The sequence below is a fragment of the Salarias fasciatus genome, chromosome 6, assembly GCF_902148845.1.
Source record: "Salarias fasciatus chromosome 6, fSalaFa1.1, whole genome shotgun sequence".
In the NCBI taxonomy this organism is placed as follows: domain Eukaryota; kingdom Metazoa; phylum Chordata; class Actinopteri; order Blenniiformes; family Blenniidae; genus Salarias; species Salarias fasciatus.
The window spans coordinates 8,594,212-8,613,178 of record NC_043750.1 but is presented as its reverse complement, the minus strand read 5'-3'; the positions used below and the strand labels follow the sequence as shown (position 1 = coordinate 8,613,178).

Below are 18,967 nucleotides of genomic sequence, written 5' to 3'. Positions count from 1 at the left end.
AATCTACATCTAGCAGCTGCTTTTTGTTTTGGAGTATTTCATTCAGCCTCGTGTGAAGAAGCACCATGTGATGAAATACTCGCCGTCCTCCTTTCTTGTCAAACGTAGCCGAGCTCTCGAGCGTTTGTGCCACTTGGCGTCATGCTTCCTTCCGGCTGCGCTGGCGAATGACTCGGCCTAACTTCGTGAGCGCCACTAGAACTCACGAGGGAGTCGCTCACACAATGACTCCCAGAAACCATCCCTGCTGACAACATCCTTCCCAGGAGGTGAGAACGTGACGTTTCTCTCCTTAAAGAGGCGCGTTTTCACTTGAAACGCTGTGTGAACGGCGTCTTGATGCATCTGAAGCGGAGTTTCATCAGTTGTCCGGAGTGTTCAGGTCAGCCATAACATTAACGCCGCCTCCCTACCCCGCCCCGTGTGCGGCTCCTCACCCCGAAGACGCTCTGACGCCGTCTGCGTCGAAATCAAACAGTCACACGGCGCGTTCTGCACTTCTAACATCAACTCTGAGGACAAAATGTTCCCTTGCTGCCGGATGCATGCCGCCCACTCACAGGTGCCCCGACACACACATCAGTGCTGTCCTCTCATGATGCTGCGTATATGAAGATAGTTTGTCACATTGTGTTCTTCACGCTCCTTCCAGACCCTTTGTGTGTTACACCGCAGATAAACTCACGATAACATCCACTATCACGACTGTGACAAAATAAACAGCGACTCTTTCTCCTCCTGGACCCAGTTTCAACCAGACACACCTCCTCTACGCCTGTTTTGGTTTGGTTTTTTTTTTTTTAACACGTCTGCAGCGTCCATCCACCTTCAGTGCTTGTTGTTTTGTTGTTTTCAGTCATTTTTGTGCTCCTGACTTCTAATTTGTTGGCACCAGGTATGAAATAATGTTGAAAACATCTCCAAATAAACTTGTATAAAATGTGATGTGAACCCAAATGAAAGATTACACATGCATTAGTTACTCTCCTTCAAATCAATGTGTGCTTCTCTCCCCGGCTGAACAAAGGTTGCTGTAAGAAACTAACAGTTTGTCTCTTTCTCCCAGTGGATGTGGAGTAGAGCTGGTTTTCTCTTCATTCAACTGCTCCACATCATAGCCAGCTCACAAGCGGCTCTTATGTTCAGTGTTTCAGCCTTGAGAGTTGGGTGGGATGGGTTTGAATCCCGGTGGCAGCAGGAAGCTAATCCAGCATAAAATCTATCCCAGTTCCTCGGTGCAGATTAAATGAAACTCAACACTCCTGTGAGCTTCAAACTTTCATAAAGATCCACTTCGCCTCGAGTTAAACCTCCAGACTCGTCAGCTGGTTTGAAAGATCCAATCATGACTCGGGAGTTTTTACAATCTCATGATTAAATTGAGTTATATCAAACTCTATGGAGAGCCCAGCCACCTGAGATCAACTTCAGCCTCCCACAATGCACCACACAATCCAGATTTCCAACTGCAGCGGCCGCCAAGAGACTCCAATCTGCCGGGAGAACCGAACGAAGCAGACTGAGGAGAAAACACTCCTCCGGCGGCCGGGACGGGTTTGAGTTTCCCCGCAGGTCGCCCAGACAAAAGACACAAAGACGGAAACACAGCGCCAGATCTCCAGCTGTGCACCCTTCAGCGAGCTGAACGACAGACGCAGACGGCAATCAAGTCCAGCAATCAGAGACCGTCCGGTTCAATGGGCAGCCCGGCTACTCACGGCGATGCAGAAACTGGGCTCAGACCCTCCACCGGCAGGTTTTCAGCTCAACCAAGGAGGTAACTGCATCGACCAGGCTTGATCAGCACTCGGAATAAAATACCAGAAATACTCCATCTTTATTCCAATATTACAGAATAAATAAATCGCAACATCAAAAGCAGTGCTATCACAGCACTTCATATAACATTATCACATGTTCAAGTGAAAACATGACTGAGAGGAGATAATATGGAGCAACTGATAGAGTGAATGCAGTCAAATATGGGTGTTCTGGAATAAACCGTGAAATGCGCTGATGCCTTTTACGTTCGAACCAGAGTCCAGCAGACATCACTGCAACACTGAGTTTACAGCAAGACCTTCCAACGTTTCTGTGCTTCAGTTTCAGAAAGGCTCCGCATTCACAGCAAAACGCTGTGAATCCCACGCCTGTTCACACGGAAACCTCAGAAACCCTGAAAACGATGCAGTTGGCATGACAGGCCACCGGGTGGTGCCGTTGGTTCTTATTGCCACGAAAACACAAACGTGCACGGAGGAGAATGGCGAGCACACAAGTCACTGGTGTGGACAGAGACGAGACACAAAGACCATAAACCAGAAGGTGGGCTGGGAGTCACGTGGCTCTGGAGGCCGCCATGTTTGTTACTGTCCCTCTACTGCACACGGGGTGGTGGTGCTCATGTGCAGCGGCGGCGCTGCCACCATCATCAGAAGGTTATCAAAAGGTTGTGGTCCTGTAAACAGTCGCTCAGAACACGACCAACGCTTTGTGTTTCTACTCATTTTGGTTGTCGGGTAAGTTGGAGCCTGTTAGAGGCAGACAAACAAGTTAAAGTGGAGATTTTAAAGGTGCAAGAGGACAAAGTCAGGGATGTTGAAAAGGCTGACCAGAAAGACGAGGTGAGGCGTCCGAGTGCAGATTAAAGCGTCTGATCTGAAACACCTGTCAGGTCGGTGCTGCAGGAGAACACTAACTGAACCCACCAAGCGGCTGGAAAGCTTCCATTGACTGGCACTACAACGCAGACCGCTCTCCGCCATTCACAGACCGAGACCCACCGGGCTCCACCAAGTCGCCATCGACTCCACAGCAAACGGCGAGCCTGCTTCTGCGAAGCAGAGTGGCTCTACGCCAATATTCAGAAACAAATAGCAACAAGGTTGATCCTCCAGTGACCAGGAAGAGCACCTCTCACCACAGACCACCATATTCCAGCAGCGGTGTCAAACTCTTATTTCAGGGGCCAAAAGATCTATTTTGACTTGAGGGGACCAGACTGTGAAAACGACAGCATCAAACCCTAAAAATACAGAATATTCTCCTCAGCCTTAGAGCAAAAAACCCCAAAACAAATGCATTTAATTTACTTTTTGACTAAATCCATCATGATAAACCTGAAGAGAAAAGTAAGAAGCTCCAGTGTTTCGCATTATGTGGGGAATGGCTTTCCTCTCAGACTGCAGGACTTCTGTTAACTTGATCGTCCACGTTCGAGCATGTTAAGATGCTACGCTAAGGCTGCTTAGCTGCATCACTGATCTACCTGTTTTGACCAGGCAACATAAAGCATGCTTGTAGCTGGTCACTGGTTTAGTGGAAAATACGGTTATTCGGGGTGTGTGTGCTGAATATGGAAACGTTCTCTCTGAGCTGCAGGACTGATCATGCACCTGTGCACCAAGCAGATTGATATGCAAAACACACGTCACCAAAGCATCAGACCTGTGATGAAACTGTGTTGTGCTGGACGGGAATTTTTTTTCAGGTGATATAATTAACTTGTGGCATCTTGGTGTGAAAACTGAAAAGAGTTGGGGGGTTGGAGGTATGGTGGCCTTTCAATGCAAACATATGCCTCACTCTGTGCTTACGATTTGAGGTTTACTATTGTAGTTTGGATTCTGGGTTAACATATCGTCTATTAAGTAGGTTTGTTTTCTCCACAGAATCAAGACAAACTTTAACCAGCTCTGATTGTTTTAGTCTGTTAATAGAATTAAGTTTGCTAAAAGCCATATGAAGCTGTGCTGAAACTGAACCAGACATGGGTGAATGTAGTCAAACTACACTTCAGTACGCCTCCCCTGACACGCCAGACACCACCCTCAGGCGGGCTGCTTTTGGGCCCCGGTCCTCATGTTTGACACCCCTGTTTTTAGACTGAATGTGAAAAGAATCCACAGGTCCAGCAGATTCAGACAGCTCTCACCACACACACACACACACACACACACACACACACACACACACCTCAGTGTCTAACAATGGGCTGGACACTTGCAGGAAAATGACAAAGAAATCCTCACTCGTGCAAACCTTTTGTTGTAACTGATGCAGCTATTTTCTGTTTGTGTGTTTTTTCCATCTGAAATAATTCAGACAAGCCTAAATTGCAGCAAGGCCGCGTTAGCTCGTCTGGAGCGTCTGCTAACTTTTAGCACCAGGTGCAGCCTTGTATTTACAGCGAGGGCTAACGCGAGCCCCGGGAGGGCGAAAAGCCGCTCCGTGGCTAAAATGACATTAAATCCACCACCTTGGCCAGCTGGGAGTTATCACAGTGTGTAAAACACACCTGTGGAAACGCGACGCGGCAGCTGCCACACGAGACCACGGAGCTAAATGACAATAATCTGCGGCTCCGCCGTGCTGTTAATTCTCCGGGTTAGCATCGCAGCTGCTAGCTTTAAGTAACGTCCAGCAGATTGCCCTAAACACAGTCACTCACACACACACAGCGTCGTGTGTGTGTGTGTGTGTGTGTGTGTGTGTGCTGGCCGTGAGCGTGTTAGGCTCGGCAGGCCATTTTGAGGTGTGAATAACAATGGGTGGCAGCGAGTGGACAGCTAGCACACTGACCTGACAAACACATCAAACAAAGTCAGCCTGCTAGCTAGCTGCTCTCGCTAACTTAGCCTGCTAACTTACAAAATGCGTCTCACGACGCGTCTAAACAGCAGTGAAACCCCCCAGAACGCCCCCTTTACGGCACCGTGCGCCGGCGATCGGGTTTTTTAGACACACGGCTGTAATGTCACTGATCAAATCCATCGAACCGGACTGATCTGAAGCGATCCGGAGGCTGGAGTTGTGTGAGGACTGTTTGACAGACAGGGCCCCAAAAAATAACTGGCTGAGGAAAACGGCGTTGTGCTTCCACACCAAACCGACGCGGCGGCGCCTGAAAAACGGCTGTCATCGAGGGCAAAGCGTGCCGATAAGCCGTCCAGGCCGCCGCCGTGTCGTGCTCTCAAAGTCCGCCCTGCGAGGCGAGCCCAACAGCAAAACTTAAGTTATATGGAGCTAGCCGCCGAGCTAACGTGCTAACAGCCAGCAGCTAGTCCTGAACCGTGGCAAAGGAAAGGACTGGTTACTTACTTTCATTTAAAACCTCCACCAGCTCGGCGCAGTTTTCACACATTGTTCATGAAGAGGGAGAACTGTGTGCGCCTACTCAAACCATTGCACTGGAAACTGTTGTTGGCTGCCAGTTGGTTGTTTTGGGGGAGTAAAAAAAAGGCCCAGTGGAGGGAGTGATTGGTGAAGGTTATCCCCCTGAAGGGAAGCGGGGGAGGCGGCAGCGCGGAGACGGCGACTTGCGTCCACGCCGAGCCGATAAATACAGAAAGTTCAGAGGCACTGAAAGGTGGAAGTCGAGTCAGTCTCCAATCTGAGCGTTACTTGAGAGAGTAGACACAGCAGCCATGTTGAAAAAGGAGGGGGGAGGGAGGAGGAGGCGACACGGCGTGGACGCGCTTCGGCTGTTTCCGCCGCGACTCCTTCTCGACTTCGTTTATCTTCGTCTTCTCGCGAGATCTCACGGTGAGGTAACGCGAGCAACCTTTTCAAGGACGAACTGCAGATGAAGCGATAAACTGATTACAGAGTTTAATACTGCAAAAAGCATTCACGATAAAACTAGAATAACTTGTTTTTATCAGCACGTACCACAGAATTTTATTTAACTTTAATACAAAATGTCCAAATAATGTTTTATTTAAATCCTCTGCCTCTTTCTAGTGAAGTATAATTCCTCTGAATTTCAATACATTAATCACTGGCTACTTCATTAGGTACATTTCTGAACCTACTTCTGCAACTACAGACAGGATGTTTTCTCCTCAGATACCGAGGGCCAGCTGCTGTCAAAAATAGAATTAAATGGATTTTGTACTCAGAGTTATAATGGATACTCCATGTATTCTTCTTCACCACAGTCTGCTGCTTTCATTTGTTATTTGCATTTCTTTACTTAGTTTAAAGGATTAAAAGCACCCCCTATTGTGAAAAATAAAAAGACCAAGCAGGGATAAGTTCTGGGATTTATTTCATTATGTGGGTTAAAAAAAGGGGTAAAAATTGCTGGAAAATTTCAGAGGCTCTTTCCACTTTCATTTTTTTTCCTGGAAAAAGGTTTTTTTTTTTTTTTAATATTCCCAAGAAAATTGAAGGACAGCTGGACTTTGTCACACGTCTGTCAGCCTGGTCCAGTGAGCACGACCAGGACCTGACGAAGCCACTAAAACGTCTTCCCAGACAATCAACTGCAGAAGAAAGCTTCAATTCTACAGTGATGGAGATGCCTCCAACCTGGGTAAATGGGAATATGCAGGGGGTTTTTTTATTCTTTAAGAAAACTTTACATATATAAAGTAAAACGACTCTGAAAGCTGTGACTGCACTGTAATTCTCTGAAACAGAAACCCATTGTTTACAACACAGCAGTGACGCTGACCTGAACATAGTGTTTTCCTTGTTTCAAACTACTCCGAAGATGAAAAAAGGTTTGAGTTAACACACTGCATCGTTAACGCTGGAGGAGCTGCTTCACCGTGAATGTAAGCATGTGTAAATCAATTTGTTTAATGACTGTGCCAGAGGATTACCATGAGTGAGATGAAGAGCAGCCGAGTGAAATATTTCAGAAAGAGCACATGATGTGCCTGATAAACTGTATTTGGATTAAAACTAGAATCATTCAGGAAGCCCAACCTGCTCCCAGCCTGGTCCTGTCTGAGAGCATCATGTGACTGTATTTCCTCTGTTTTAGCACACCAGGAGGAAAAAGAATGGCTGCTGTGCTGCAATGTTCAAGTCGTTTCCACTCCGAGTTCGTAGCCCTGGGGGACGCTAAATGTGTAGCTGAAGAAAGAAGAGACCTGTACAGACCGTCATGTAAAAATAGCCAACTTTATATTCTCAGAGTACTAAGACAACTTTACAAACGGGTTGTAACGCGCAGCCGAGCGGCCTCAGCTCAGACTCAAAAAGAAGAAAAAAAAAAACAAAAAACACGCTGATGAGCCACAAGGAGCGGGTCCGGACGGGACCCTCCCATCGTCTCCGGATCAAGAGCCTTCTGTCCCGCGACGGCCAGACTCTTTATCTTACATATTAACAAGAGGGAGAGGAGGCGAGCTGAGAGGGACTCAGGTGCAAAACGTCTGTGCCGCTAAAGCTTTCAGAGCAACCGATCAACAAAAAGATGGCGAGTGACAAAAAAATGCCTGTGTATAAAATAAGTCTGCAGGAGAACAAAACAGTGCCGAGGGGGAGGGGCAGGGCAGGGGGAGGGGTCAGAGGGTGCTCTCATTTACATATTGACATTGATTTGGTCGACATACAACCGAGTGCTGGGGTCCTTCCTGTGGCCCCTTGTTTTCAATCCCGAACACACACACACACACACACACACACACACACACACACTCTCCAGAAGAAGACTACTGATTGAACAGGAAGCGTCCACCGCCGCCTCAGTCGCACATCTCCTCGGGCAGCTCATGGGGGTTGAGGATGCCGGGCACCGACATCTGCAGCTTGTGTTTCTCCTCCTGGGCCTGCCGCAGCGCCGCCTCCCTCTCCTCCAGGAACAGGTCCGTGGTGTCCTCGCCGGCAAACTCCTGCAGGGAACAGAGTCCGGCTGGATTCACTCACATCCCCTTCGACGCGGCTCAGCTTCAAAAGAACGGAGGCGAACACGGCTCTGTGCTCCGCTCCACCTCGTGACTCACTTTGATCTGCACCAGGAAGTCCCTCAGGTGCTCCTTGAAGGCCGGGATGTCCTGGTTCAGGCTGAAGAGGCCCGTCACAAACACCTTCACCTGGGCGCTGGAGACGAGAGGCTCGGTTAGCAACGCCCGTTCAGCTTCGGGTTTGGTGGCCGACGCTGCAGTGGAACTTTTATAAACGGACGGAGATGAGAAAACACTTGACAGAGAAAGCCTCGAGCCGCTCCATGAGGCGTAAGAGATGCAGCCTGAGCCGCGTCACAAGACTGAACCAGTCTGAATAAAACCGATCTCAGGGACAAAGCGGCAACATGGCGGCAGCAGACGTGTTGTGATCGCCAGAGACATTCTGCTGCGACAGATCCCAAAGCCTGCTCCATGAGGCGGTGCTGAATACCTGGAAACACACAGGAAGTGATCCTGAAGCCTACTTACTCCTGCAGGTGAGGGAACGCCGTCTTCAGCAGGTTGGCGATGTACTCCTGGACGTGCGCCTGGTTGTTGGCGGGGCTGGCGGCGCTCAGCGCGACGCTCACCTTCCCCTCCTCCACCAAGTTAAACATGTAGGCCAGGATGGTGGCGTGCATGGTCAGCCCTGGAGGGGAGGAGCAGGAGAGTCAGGGTTCGGAGGGAGGAGCTCGGCTCCCATCCTGCGGGCAGCAGAGCGAGTGAGTGTGTTAGTGTGTGTGTGTCTGACCTGCAGTGTGTGAGGTGTCGGTGACCACGGAGAAGATGTGCTGCAGGATGTCGCAGAAGTACGTCTGGTAGAAGCTCTGAGCGGCGGCTTCCTCTGCAGAGACGTTCTGCAGCAGCGTGTACAGAATCTGAAGACCTGCGGGAACGGCACACACCAAGAGATGCTGGTTGAAAAAAAACTGACGACTGAGACCAAGTGATGGACTTTTATTCTGAAACCAGGAGCAGAGACAGGTCTGCAACCTTCACCACCAGAAGAAACCATTTCATGACTGAACGGCAAATAAAATCTGTCAATTATTCAATTACATTTATTAGCTTTTGTATTATTTACTAAAGATTTCTTCACTCATGGATTGTTGGTTATCTCAGCTGCTCCAGCTGTTTCACAGCCCTATGCTTCCTAATTGTTTCAATATATTGAGTTTTTCTTTTTTCCCCGTCAGTTTTTTTTTTCCTCTCTCTTCCATTTTTTTCATTTTACTGAAAGAAAACGGGGACAAGCGATTAGTTTGTTTCTATGGCATTATTCCTTTTTTTAAAGCGGTTTCAGCCATTTGCCCATATAATCTCTATTGACATGTGAACCAGCCTTGTGTTCAACTTAAAGCTCATTTTAACGTCCACCCTGCGGACGCAGCTCGGAGCCGAGCTCTCCGCGTTGGACTGAACGGCGTCGGGCCGGAGCGGGTTCTGACCTGTGTCGGCCACGTTCCTCATGGTGTGCTTGAAGGCCCAGATGATGGAGTCCAGGATGAGCTTGAACTGCGTGGGGACGATGGACAGGAAGGCGGGGAAGCACTGGGACGTGGCGGCTTGCAGGAGGTAGAAGAAGTGAGTTCTGTGTTCGGGGAATTCTTCAAAGTCCTGACGGCAACAAGAAAGCAAACCGGGAGTTCAGAGCGGTGAGCGCAGCTCGGCGCGGTTGCCACGGCGACGCTGCTGGACGCCTCACACACACACACACACACACACACACACACACACACACACACACACACCTTGTTGATCATGTTTAAAGTGCACTCGAAGACGGCGTCGAAGATCTTGGGGATTTCGGCGGTGATGTGGACGCCCAGCTTGTTGACGATGGTCGCCATGGTGCTGAGGACCTCCGGCTCGCGAGCGGCGGGGACGTTCCTCTGGTAGTCGATGAGAACCGCCTCCAGGAGGGGGGGCACGAAGTTCTCTGCCACCTGAGCCGTGGGGCGCCACAGAGTGAGTCAGCGTTGAATGGCGTGAGGCCAGAACCTGAGCTACTGCGAAGAACACACACGCACACGCGCACACACAGGTCAGACTCACCATCTGAGGGTCGTTGGAGCGACTGACCCAGCCCGAGATCAGCTTCAGCGTCTCTCTCTTCACCGTCCTCATGCTCCTGATCAGAGGCTGCTTGGTCACCATTTCACCTGCACAGATCAGAACCGGTCTCAACGGCCGCCGACACACACGCACAAAACACACACTCCTCCAGGTTTCCCTTTTCATCTCAACTCGTAAAAACATCCGTATGAGACGCGGGCAGGAGCAGAGGGCCGCTGACCGTTGGTCTGGACCGCCGAGGAGATGTTTTCACTCAGGCACTTGTAGACGTTGAGCATGTCCAGGTAGATACGTCCCAGCTGGACCACGAAGGGGTGTCCCACGGCTTTGCAGGCCCGGACGTTGGTCTTGAGGATGCTGCCCAGCTGGCGCACCGTCTCCGCATCTTTCAGGATGTCCACGTTCTGCGGGGCAGAGGCGCGGTGAGCACGTGTCGGCGCCGCCGGACCGCGGCGGTCGGTCGTGGCGCCGTCCGTACCTTGGTGGCCTGTTGGATGATGCTGTCCCACACCTGGTTGGGCAGGAGCATGTACTTTTCGATCAGAAGCTCCTGGACGGCCTGCTCGGTCTGCGCTCCGATCATGTAGCCGACGGCCTCGTAAAACGTGTGCACCTGTGCGCCGAGAGAGAGAAAGAGGCGGGGCTTAGACAGACGGACGGACGCGCTGGAAGCGGACGGCGGGCGTCTGACCGACCTGCTGCGGCTGCAGGTCGCAGATGATGGTGTTGATGTTGTGGAGGATCTCGTCGATGAAGGGCATCACCTCCCCCACCTGCACCTGGACGAAGTGCCGCCGGCACTTCTGGGCGATCTTGATGAACGTGTCGCAGGCCATGTCCTGCACGCCGTCGTGGGTCTCTGCAGCCGAGCGGCGGGAAAACACCGTCATCCAACCATTCATAACCGAGGGGCCTTTCTAAAAAGCAACTGTCGTGCTCCCTGCTGCCAGAGCAGAGACCTTCTTACCGTGCATGAACTCAAACAGCTTGTTGACGACGGTCTTGAGGAACTTCCAGTGCGCCCGCAGGAAGCGGGGGTACTGCCCCACGATGTACATGATGTTGGACGCTATGATGGCCTTGTTGTCTTTGCCCCTCTTCTGCTCGCACAGGCCCAGCAGGTCCTGAGTGGAGGAGGCAGGCAGCAGAGTTCCTCAGTACCCAGACGCTCGCTGCTTTCTGCTGATGTGTGCGATCACGCCGCCGCCCGGCGGTCCTACCTTGATGACGGTCACCAGGAAGCGCTTCTCGTCCTCCTCGTGCATGGCGCCGCTGATGGAGCCGATGGCCCAGCACAGCATGTTCAGGTTCCTCCAGGACCACTCGGTGCCGTTCACCTGGTTGTGGAGCTTCTCGGTCATGATGCGCTCGGTGTCGGCGTAGTCCAGGTGAGTCAGGTACACTGCGCGGCAGAACAACGGGAACACGGCTACCGTCACACTCCCAATTACCAGAGAGGTTAAAGACAGGACGATGACAGATCCAACTGTGATGTGGGACTCGGCAAAGATGGAGGAGGCGAGGCGGCTCACCCAGCGTCTCCCTCATGTTCTTGTAGAGGTTGATGGCGTCCGTGTCCTTCATGAACTCCCGGACCACCTCGCCCTGGTCATTCTCCACCACCAGCACCTCCTCCGGTTTGGCCATCCGGCTCACCATGAGCAGACGCACCTGCGGGAAGAGCAGAGGCCGCCGCCGTCAGCGACGCGAGGCGCTCCCCGCCGCTGCCGAGACTCAAACCTCCAGACGGGCCTGACGCTGACCTGAGAGAGCACGGGCAGGTAGAGGTGTCTGCGCGGCGGCACGTCGGCCAGCAGCGGCGTGCTGGAGGTGGAGAAGGGACTCTCCCTGTAGAGCTCCGCCGCCAGGTGGTTCCAGTACTCCAAGCAGATCTTGAAGATCTCCGTCTCCTCCACCTCCGACACCAGCAGCATAAAGTGGAGCGCCTGAGGAACAAGGCGGAGCGTGGTCATTACAACCTGCAGCAGGGGTCGTCTGGAAAACGGCATTCTCCTTCAGAGACGCAGCTCAAGAGGCCCAAACAAAGGAAACTGACCTACAGCGCTCTTAGTCAATTCAGGCCATGTCACCAAATCCCCGAAAACTTAGTAAAAACCCAGAGAAGACTCAGTGTTTCTCCCTTCAGTCCTCTGGAGGCTTTAATCTCCACTGTGTGAACACAGATGAGTCAAGACAGAACAGACAGACTTCCTTTTCTGTTCAGCCTTGACGTGAAGGAAAAACGGGTAACCATGAACCATCCTGCGGACTGTCCCAGGATCTGAAGACATGTAACCGTGTCTGTTCCTACGACTGGTTAAAACAAACAAATGTGGGGAAAACTGAGTTGACAGCACTTCAGAGTCCCAGTGTGAGCTTGACGATACGCAAAGGGAGCAGAACTCAAGAGCTCAGCAGGTTTTTGTTTTTTTTGGTAAAACATGCAGGTATTTCTGTGAAGCTCAACTGCTCCAGTCTTCTTTTTCTCCACCTGCACATCAGTCAGTCATTCCAGTTCACTCCTACTCCTCATCTGCTTGTAACCACAACAAACAGGGGTTGGGATGGAGTGTGTGTGAAGGTGTGAATTCTCCAATACTTCAGGTGAATGGCCGGAGGAGCAGTGTTCTCACCTCCATCAGCGTCTCGCGCAGGTTCGGCCTCTTCTCGACGAGCTGCCCGTGCTCTTTGAGGAACGTGCAGAGGAACAGGCTGAGGTTCTGGATGAAGTTCTGCTCGTCGTCCTTCCCGTTGGAGTAGGCCACGCGGATGTTCGTGTTCAGAGGCAGCATCTGAATAAAACGACGACGCAAGACATCGATTTATCCCAGGTGGAAGATGAAGCGCAGACTCCGCTCCGCTCTGACGGCCGGCTGTGCGGACCTGCTTCAGCTGGCACATGGTGAGGGTGAACAGGCTGACGAACTGCTCCTCGTACTGGCTGACGCTCACGCCGGCGATCTCCGTCAGACACTTCAGCGTGACGTTACGGAACATCGGCACGTTCAGGAACTGGAAGACGGGTTGAATCAGAGCCGCCGTTAGAACGCATCCGACAGCAACAAACGTCGTCTATTTCACTGGCAGAGCTGGATTAGTGACACAGATGGCTAAAAAGCCTCAAACTGCTACTGAAAACACAGAAAAACAGTTAATAAAAAACAAATAAAAGCATTAGGACTGACTAGAAAAAAAGAGAAAGAAAAGCAGCCAAACAGTTTGAAACGGTCAAGAATGGGGCAAGAAAAGGTCAGACTGTTAAAAAGGTCAAAATAACTGGAAAAACAGTCAAAAATCAAAATGGCTGAAACAACCAGACTGACTGAATGTGTTAAAGTAGGCTAAAGACTGCTAGAAATGCAACAAAAGCTAAAAAAAAGAAGCAGATAAAATCGTAAATTGTAGCCCCAAAACATCATGAATGAACCTTTGACAAAACATAAAAAACTTTCTAAGCTGTCTGATCTTTGATTTGTGGCTCCAGAAGAATTATGCTATGTTTGCAGAAAGTGAGAGGGACAGGCTGCAGACCGCCGACCTCTCAGAAATATACATCACTGAGGAGCTTTGCTCTGCTTCTGATATCAAACAGCCGTAAACATGTCAGAAAGGCAATAACACGAAAAGTGAGTTTCCACCAATGTCAGTTGGGGAGAAAGACAAAGTGATGGGATCTAAAAATATTCATATTTTCACTGTCAAAGCATCAAAAGGTCAAAGGTCTTCACTGGTTCAGAAAGAAAACGAACTAAAACATCCATTCAGTGTCAGACTTCAACAGTCTGACCCTTCACCTTATAGACGAGTGTGCTGATCAGCTTGGTCTCAAAGATGTAGCCGAGAGGAATCCAGTTGAGGAAGCGGAGCAGGGTCTCCAGCGTGGCGTGGACCAGAGGGGCATTCTGGGAGTTCTCCTGCACAGAGGAATCATTTGAGGGTTGAGTTTTGCCTCTCGGGAGGAGGGAAGGAGAAGCGTGTGATCTGGAGTCGCCTCACCATGACGAACTGGCACAGCTGGAATATTTGGGAGAACTCGTTGCACATGCTGCAAAACAGAAAGTTCAGAGTTGGGACGTTCACGTGTGGGACGGAAGAGAAAAAAAAATCGGTGCCGAAATTAAGGATCTTTATGAAAAGTTTGAGTGAAGCCGCCCTCCAGGTACCTGTCCTTGAGGTGCTTGGCCTTCACTTGGGTCATCTGGCCGCTGGAGAAGTCAAACACCTCCTCGCTGAGCAGCTTCAGGATGATCATGTTGTTCTGGCAGAGGCTCTCGCTGGTGCGACTCGCCCCCACGATGTCGCTGATGAAGGTGGGCCAGTGTTTGGGCCACTCCTGCTTCAGAATCTGAGCAGCGGAGAAGAGAGCGGAAGCTGAGCGCCGTTCGCCGTGTGGCAGCTCGTCTAACGGCGTCGGCGATCTTTTACCTGGACGAGGATCATGTTGAGTTTGGAGATATAAACCCCCTCCTTCTGCAAAAAAACAAAAAACAGAGACGCTGATGAAAACATCCAGTGAGGCTGAAGACGTGAAACATCTGAGACGCACGTCGGCTCACCTCCATGTTTGTAGGATCAGAAGAAGTTTTAATAATCAGCCCCACCACGTATTTCTTTATTCCTGGAAAAAGTAACCAAGCGTGTTAAAGTTATGAAGGAATCTTCCCAAAACACTAACTCAGCTTTAAAACGGTTTGTTTCACCTTCACACTGATTTCTCGGGAGAATCTTCCATCGGGTTTTGATGACCGACTCCAGGATCTGCAGAGCGTAATACTGGCAGAAAAACACAAAACTCAGCCGTCAAGTAAAACATTCCTGTCAGTACAAACGTTTCCAGTGTCTTGTTCCTTTGTGGCACATCCTGCACACACAGCGGTGCACAATGTGATGAGCCACAACACACAATTAGAATGAAAACACTGATTACCAAGACCAAAACCAGGATGTAACTCATCTAAATAGATTCTCACTGTCTGAGTTTTCAGATCAGGTGTATAAACACACAACACGGACTTCTTTACAAATCACCAGCAGCAACACATTTAAGGAGAGAAGCAGCTAAAGCAGGGCCGGGAACTCTGTCATCCTCAGTGAGCCACAAGAAAAATTAGGTCAACTGTGGCAAGTCGAGCCGTTATTAAAAATACTAATTAAAAATGCAGCTCAGATGAGCTTCGTTCGTGCTCCGCAGTCACATTCTTATGTTTCCTCTGCATGTTTTGTCCCACAATGATTTAGTTGGACATTTTTCAACACATGAAAGGGTGAAGGTTCACTCAAACAGCACAACATCTCAGCTACTTGGTGTCAGCTCAACCGTGTCTAACGCTTTACTGAATAGAATTAAAAGCTCGAGAAGTGCCATACTTTAGTTTTCATGTTCTGGGAGAACTCCAGGATGGTATCCACCCTCGTCCAAGCATCTGGGTGGTCCTTCAGGCTGGTGAGCACCTCCTGGGCAACCCGTTGCTAAAAGAGTTCAGCGGAGAAAACATACGGATAACAAACCTTTCGCTGTTCAGTTCATGAATCTTGATGAGCTGACTGAAGAGTGACTATATTTAAAGATCAACTGCTTTCAATCAGGTCCGTGCCAATCCTAACCAGATATAAGCTGCTGATGCAGGAGAGAAGCATTTCCCACCTGGGATCCAATGTCGTGGTACATGGAGTTGACAACATTGTCCAACAGGTTGATGTCCAGTTTCTGATTGAAGTCCAGCAGCTGCCTGGCTGGGTGATCTGCCAACATCGTCATTTCTGCGGGCATAGAGCTTCTGGGAGGAAGGAGGAGGAGGAGGACAGATTATTTTAACATCAAGCCAAATCCTAATATTGAGGAAACACAAACACGTGAAGACTCTAGGCACCATTTCAGTGTCTGGTAACGTGGGGATGATCCTAATAACAAGCGAACCAGAATCGAGTTCAACTTGCCCAACCACAGTGTGTTAACCCTCGTGGTTTAATATGACAGTCAGAAGCAAACCACACATGTCCAGATGTGAAACAGCGCCTCCTACGGGTCAATGAGTGCACTCGGCTAACTTCAACATAAGTTCACCGATAGATCGGCTTTAACAAAAACATTTAGACAGCAGTGATGGGAGCAGGTTACCACCTGGTAGAAACCGAGTCGTTTCTGCTCAAAGCAGTAACCAGTTAAGCGACACGTCTTACTCTGATGCTAATGTGGATGCTAATGTTAGCCCACGCTGGGTAACTCGGGTTAGCGACACTTACCTTGTAAGTGTTGGCCGCTCGTCGAAAACAAACCGTGGCTCCTCGATGAGACTTGAAGCTAAAACCGAGACTGCAACCCCCTGAAGTCGTAGGAAACGGTGCGACGTTATCTCATTGCACTCGGTTGCGCTGCGATGCCCCTGAACACTCGGTTAGCATAAAGCTAATGAGACGCTACCCTGGATGTCAAGATGCCCCACTCTTCGTATACTTATCGTCTCCTGGAGAGGTATTAAAAGCCTTCCGCGGGTTACCACATCCTATCGTTTCTCGTCCTCAAACATTAAACATGTCTCACTTCGGCTACCGATCTTAGCCTCCGACTCCTGCTAATAGCAACTTAGCATGCTAGTGGAAAAGTCAATGCTGGCGAATGCACCGCTACGGCTAGGCTAACTGTACACTTTCACTGAGCTGCAGTTGGAGCGCTACTCCTGGTCATAAGCACGGAGTGAAAGAGTCTGCCTTTATTTCTGCTTCTCTTCGCACACACTGTTGGAGAGCAGGGAGGTTTTAATGCGTGCAGTGCGCTCTTCCTCTAAGCTCATGCTTCCAACCACGGACCGGTTGAAACCGGTTGAGACCGGGATATTCATTCTCGGTGCTTCGGCCCGCCGCGCGCCGCCTAAAATTTGGACTGCGTGTCCGCCCACCGGGCATCTGATTGGCTGTGCGGCTCCTGTCGTCACTGCTCGTCATAGGCTGCATGTAGCTGTCAATCAAGCTGAAAGTCCCACCCTCCGAGTTGCCTCCAGTTTGATGTTTTGGTGAGGATAGAATAGAATAGAATAGAATAGAATAGAATAGAATAGAATAAAATAAGAAAGGATAGAGAAATATGTTGATAGGTTCACAGTCGTTTCACAGAAGATGTCTGGTATTGTTTGTGATGTGCAGAATGTGCGTCTTAATGTCAATGTCTTAAATGAATTTTTAACAGAAAAAAAACCCAATACAACTTAAGTGTGTGTTCAAATTGTTAAATTGACCAAATTTATAAAAAAAAACTGATAACAGAAACTGGGAGGACCTTAATAAAATCAAGATAGCTGTGTGCAGATTAACTCTGTGGAGGACTGTCATAGGAAAATACAAAGTAGGAATAAAAGTTGTGTTATTTGCATGTGTGTTTAGCAAGTTGTGTAAGTATGTGTGTGTGATATTCATGCGTCCATACTATGATTTCTGTATGCATACTCAGGTGAGTTCAGTGCATTCACTTTATGAGTGACACAATTTGATTTGTGCATGCTTGCTTCAATCTGTTTAAGTGTGTGTGGGTTCTAAGATTTGTGTGTGTTTACAAGGCCCTGTGAATTTCTCTGTCTTCTCCTCCACCTCAGATATCCTGGATGCAGCTCTCTAAGACTCGGCCTCACTGTTACCCATACAGGCTTAGAGAGGAATAAAAACATCAGTCCAGAGTCAGAGGTAATAAGCAGCGAGCCGTGTGATAATTCAAGATTCAAGAAAGAGGTTAGAGAGGTTGAAACAATGGAGGCAGATTGTTCTGAAAACATGAAATAAAGTGGCCATCTACAAGGTTATTAGTCTGAAGGAAAATCTACAGGAAAAACTTAACTGAAATGTTAATTTTAATTTAATAATTTAATTTTAACTGAAATTTTCAAAACTGAAAAAGTAAGTTTATCAAAAAATGCAGCACCGTGCAGCACCGCTGGACTGGCAGACGATCAGTCACATGATTTCTGGACTGTACAAAGGTGACAAAAAATTGGGAAGAATCCAAACTCTAGTAGAATTATGTGTTTACTTTTTTTGGGGTTGGTAAATTACACCTGACCTTTAATGTGTCTTGGAAAAATAAGAACCTAGTGGAGGTGCACACTAGCCAAACTATCATGGAAGTGGTTTAATGCAAAACCCCAAAAACAGGTAAGAATGTGCACATTGTGCACATCCTGGACTTTAAACTGATGGAGAAACTGACTCCTATTATTAGGATGAAATAACGAGAAGATATTCTGGAAATATCTTAAGTGACGCCAATGAGATGAAACATGAAAATCCTCAACTATTTCAAAAAATTCGCCAGAAAATAATTTTTTGTTTACATGGCAGCCTTTTGAATTATTCTAATTGTTTTGTTAACGGCAAAAATATATTTGAGCAAAAGTTTACAAAAAATAATAATGGTGAACAAGTAACTGATATTTAGAGTTTTGTCAGACTAATTCATTAAACTAGTCGATGAATTCTTTATGAGAAGCGCTTCACAACAGCCAAAGCACTACAAAAATAGAACAATAAAACTGAGAATACATTTCAAGAAACAAAATAACAGGAATAAAATAGCATTTCTAATACATAACAGCTACAAATACAGAAAAATACAAACTCATGTGAATGTGAGTTTTCAAATAATTGATAAGTTTGTCCATGTTGTATTTGGGAAAAAAGTGAAATAACACATGATTTTAAAAAATAAAGTACATTTCAGTACTCCTGTACTCAAACTGTGGATGATGAATCGACGGTTTTGATCATCGCGTTGATGCAGTCTGTAAAAAATCCCACCGGCAGATGGATTTTTATCAGAAACTACAAGGGTTTATGCTCGGATTTACTTTTTACTGTGCTGGTCAGTGTCTGTGAAGGCAGAGGACGGTGGAGGAGCGCAGGAAGACATCTGGGATAACACCAGGTGAGATTTCTGACTGATGAGCCGTCCTCCACCCTGAAGGAACTTCCCCTGTCCTCAGAGACAAAGACACTGCTGCTGATGTATCAGAAAAAGAAAAAACAACTGATCATTCAGCTTCAATGTGAACACTCAGGCTTCAGGACATTTTCCTACATTCAGAACAAATAAACACACCAGTCTTTGAATTTGTTAATTTATTGTTTGGTTAGCAGCAAAAACCGAGGTCATAATCATTATCCTGAGTTCCAAACAAACAGTACACTCCAAAAACAAAGAAACCTCAATGTTATTACTATTGGACATC

General features: G+C 48.5%; 2 protein-coding genes across 4 annotated transcripts in view; both read right to left on the bottom strand.

Annotated features, from left to right (window-relative positions):
• Positions 1-5,449, bottom strand: part of usp34 (ubiquitin specific peptidase 34) — a 43,324-nt gene extending 37,875 nt beyond the window's left edge. The window contains exon 1 of one of the 2 annotated variants that reach the window (XM_030093470.1): positions 5,101-5,449. In XM_030093470.1, coding sequence (XP_029949330.1) covers positions 5,101-5,143 — 43 coding nt within the window. In that variant the 5' untranslated portion in view covers positions 5,144-5,449. The remainder of the gene's footprint in view (positions 1-5,100) is intronic. The other variant, XM_030093469.1, reaches the window with a different exon arrangement.
• Positions 5,450-6,851: 1,402 nt separating this feature from the next.
• On the bottom strand, positions 6,852-16,595 carry xpo1a (exportin 1 (CRM1 homolog, yeast) a). Of its 2 annotated transcripts, XM_030093471.1 has the most exons (25): positions 15,999-16,595; positions 15,400-15,532; positions 15,123-15,224; positions 14,456-14,528; positions 14,312-14,373; positions 14,181-14,225; positions 13,919-14,100; positions 13,752-13,800; positions 13,550-13,669; positions 12,639-12,767; positions 12,389-12,547; positions 11,519-11,701; positions 11,288-11,426; positions 10,976-11,157; positions 10,723-10,879; positions 10,451-10,614; positions 10,234-10,368; positions 9,976-10,159; positions 9,735-9,841; positions 9,431-9,625; positions 9,128-9,296; positions 8,431-8,565; positions 8,169-8,328; positions 7,737-7,833; positions 7,479-7,625 (listed from the first exon to the last, which is right to left on the bottom strand). In XM_030093471.1, the coding sequence occupies exons 2-25, from the start codon at positions 15,523-15,525 to the stop codon at positions 7,479-7,481; spliced, it is 3,201 nt and encodes a 1,066-aa protein (XP_029949331.1). In that variant the 5' UTR covers positions 15,526-15,532; positions 15,999-16,595. The 2 variants fall into 2 exon arrangements, with proteins under 2 accessions (XP_029949332.1, XP_029949331.1); XM_030093472.1 differs by lacking the exon at positions 15,999-16,595 and having other exon boundaries at positions 6,852-7,625; positions 15,400-15,525.
• Positions 16,596-18,967: the final 2,372 nt, after the last annotated feature.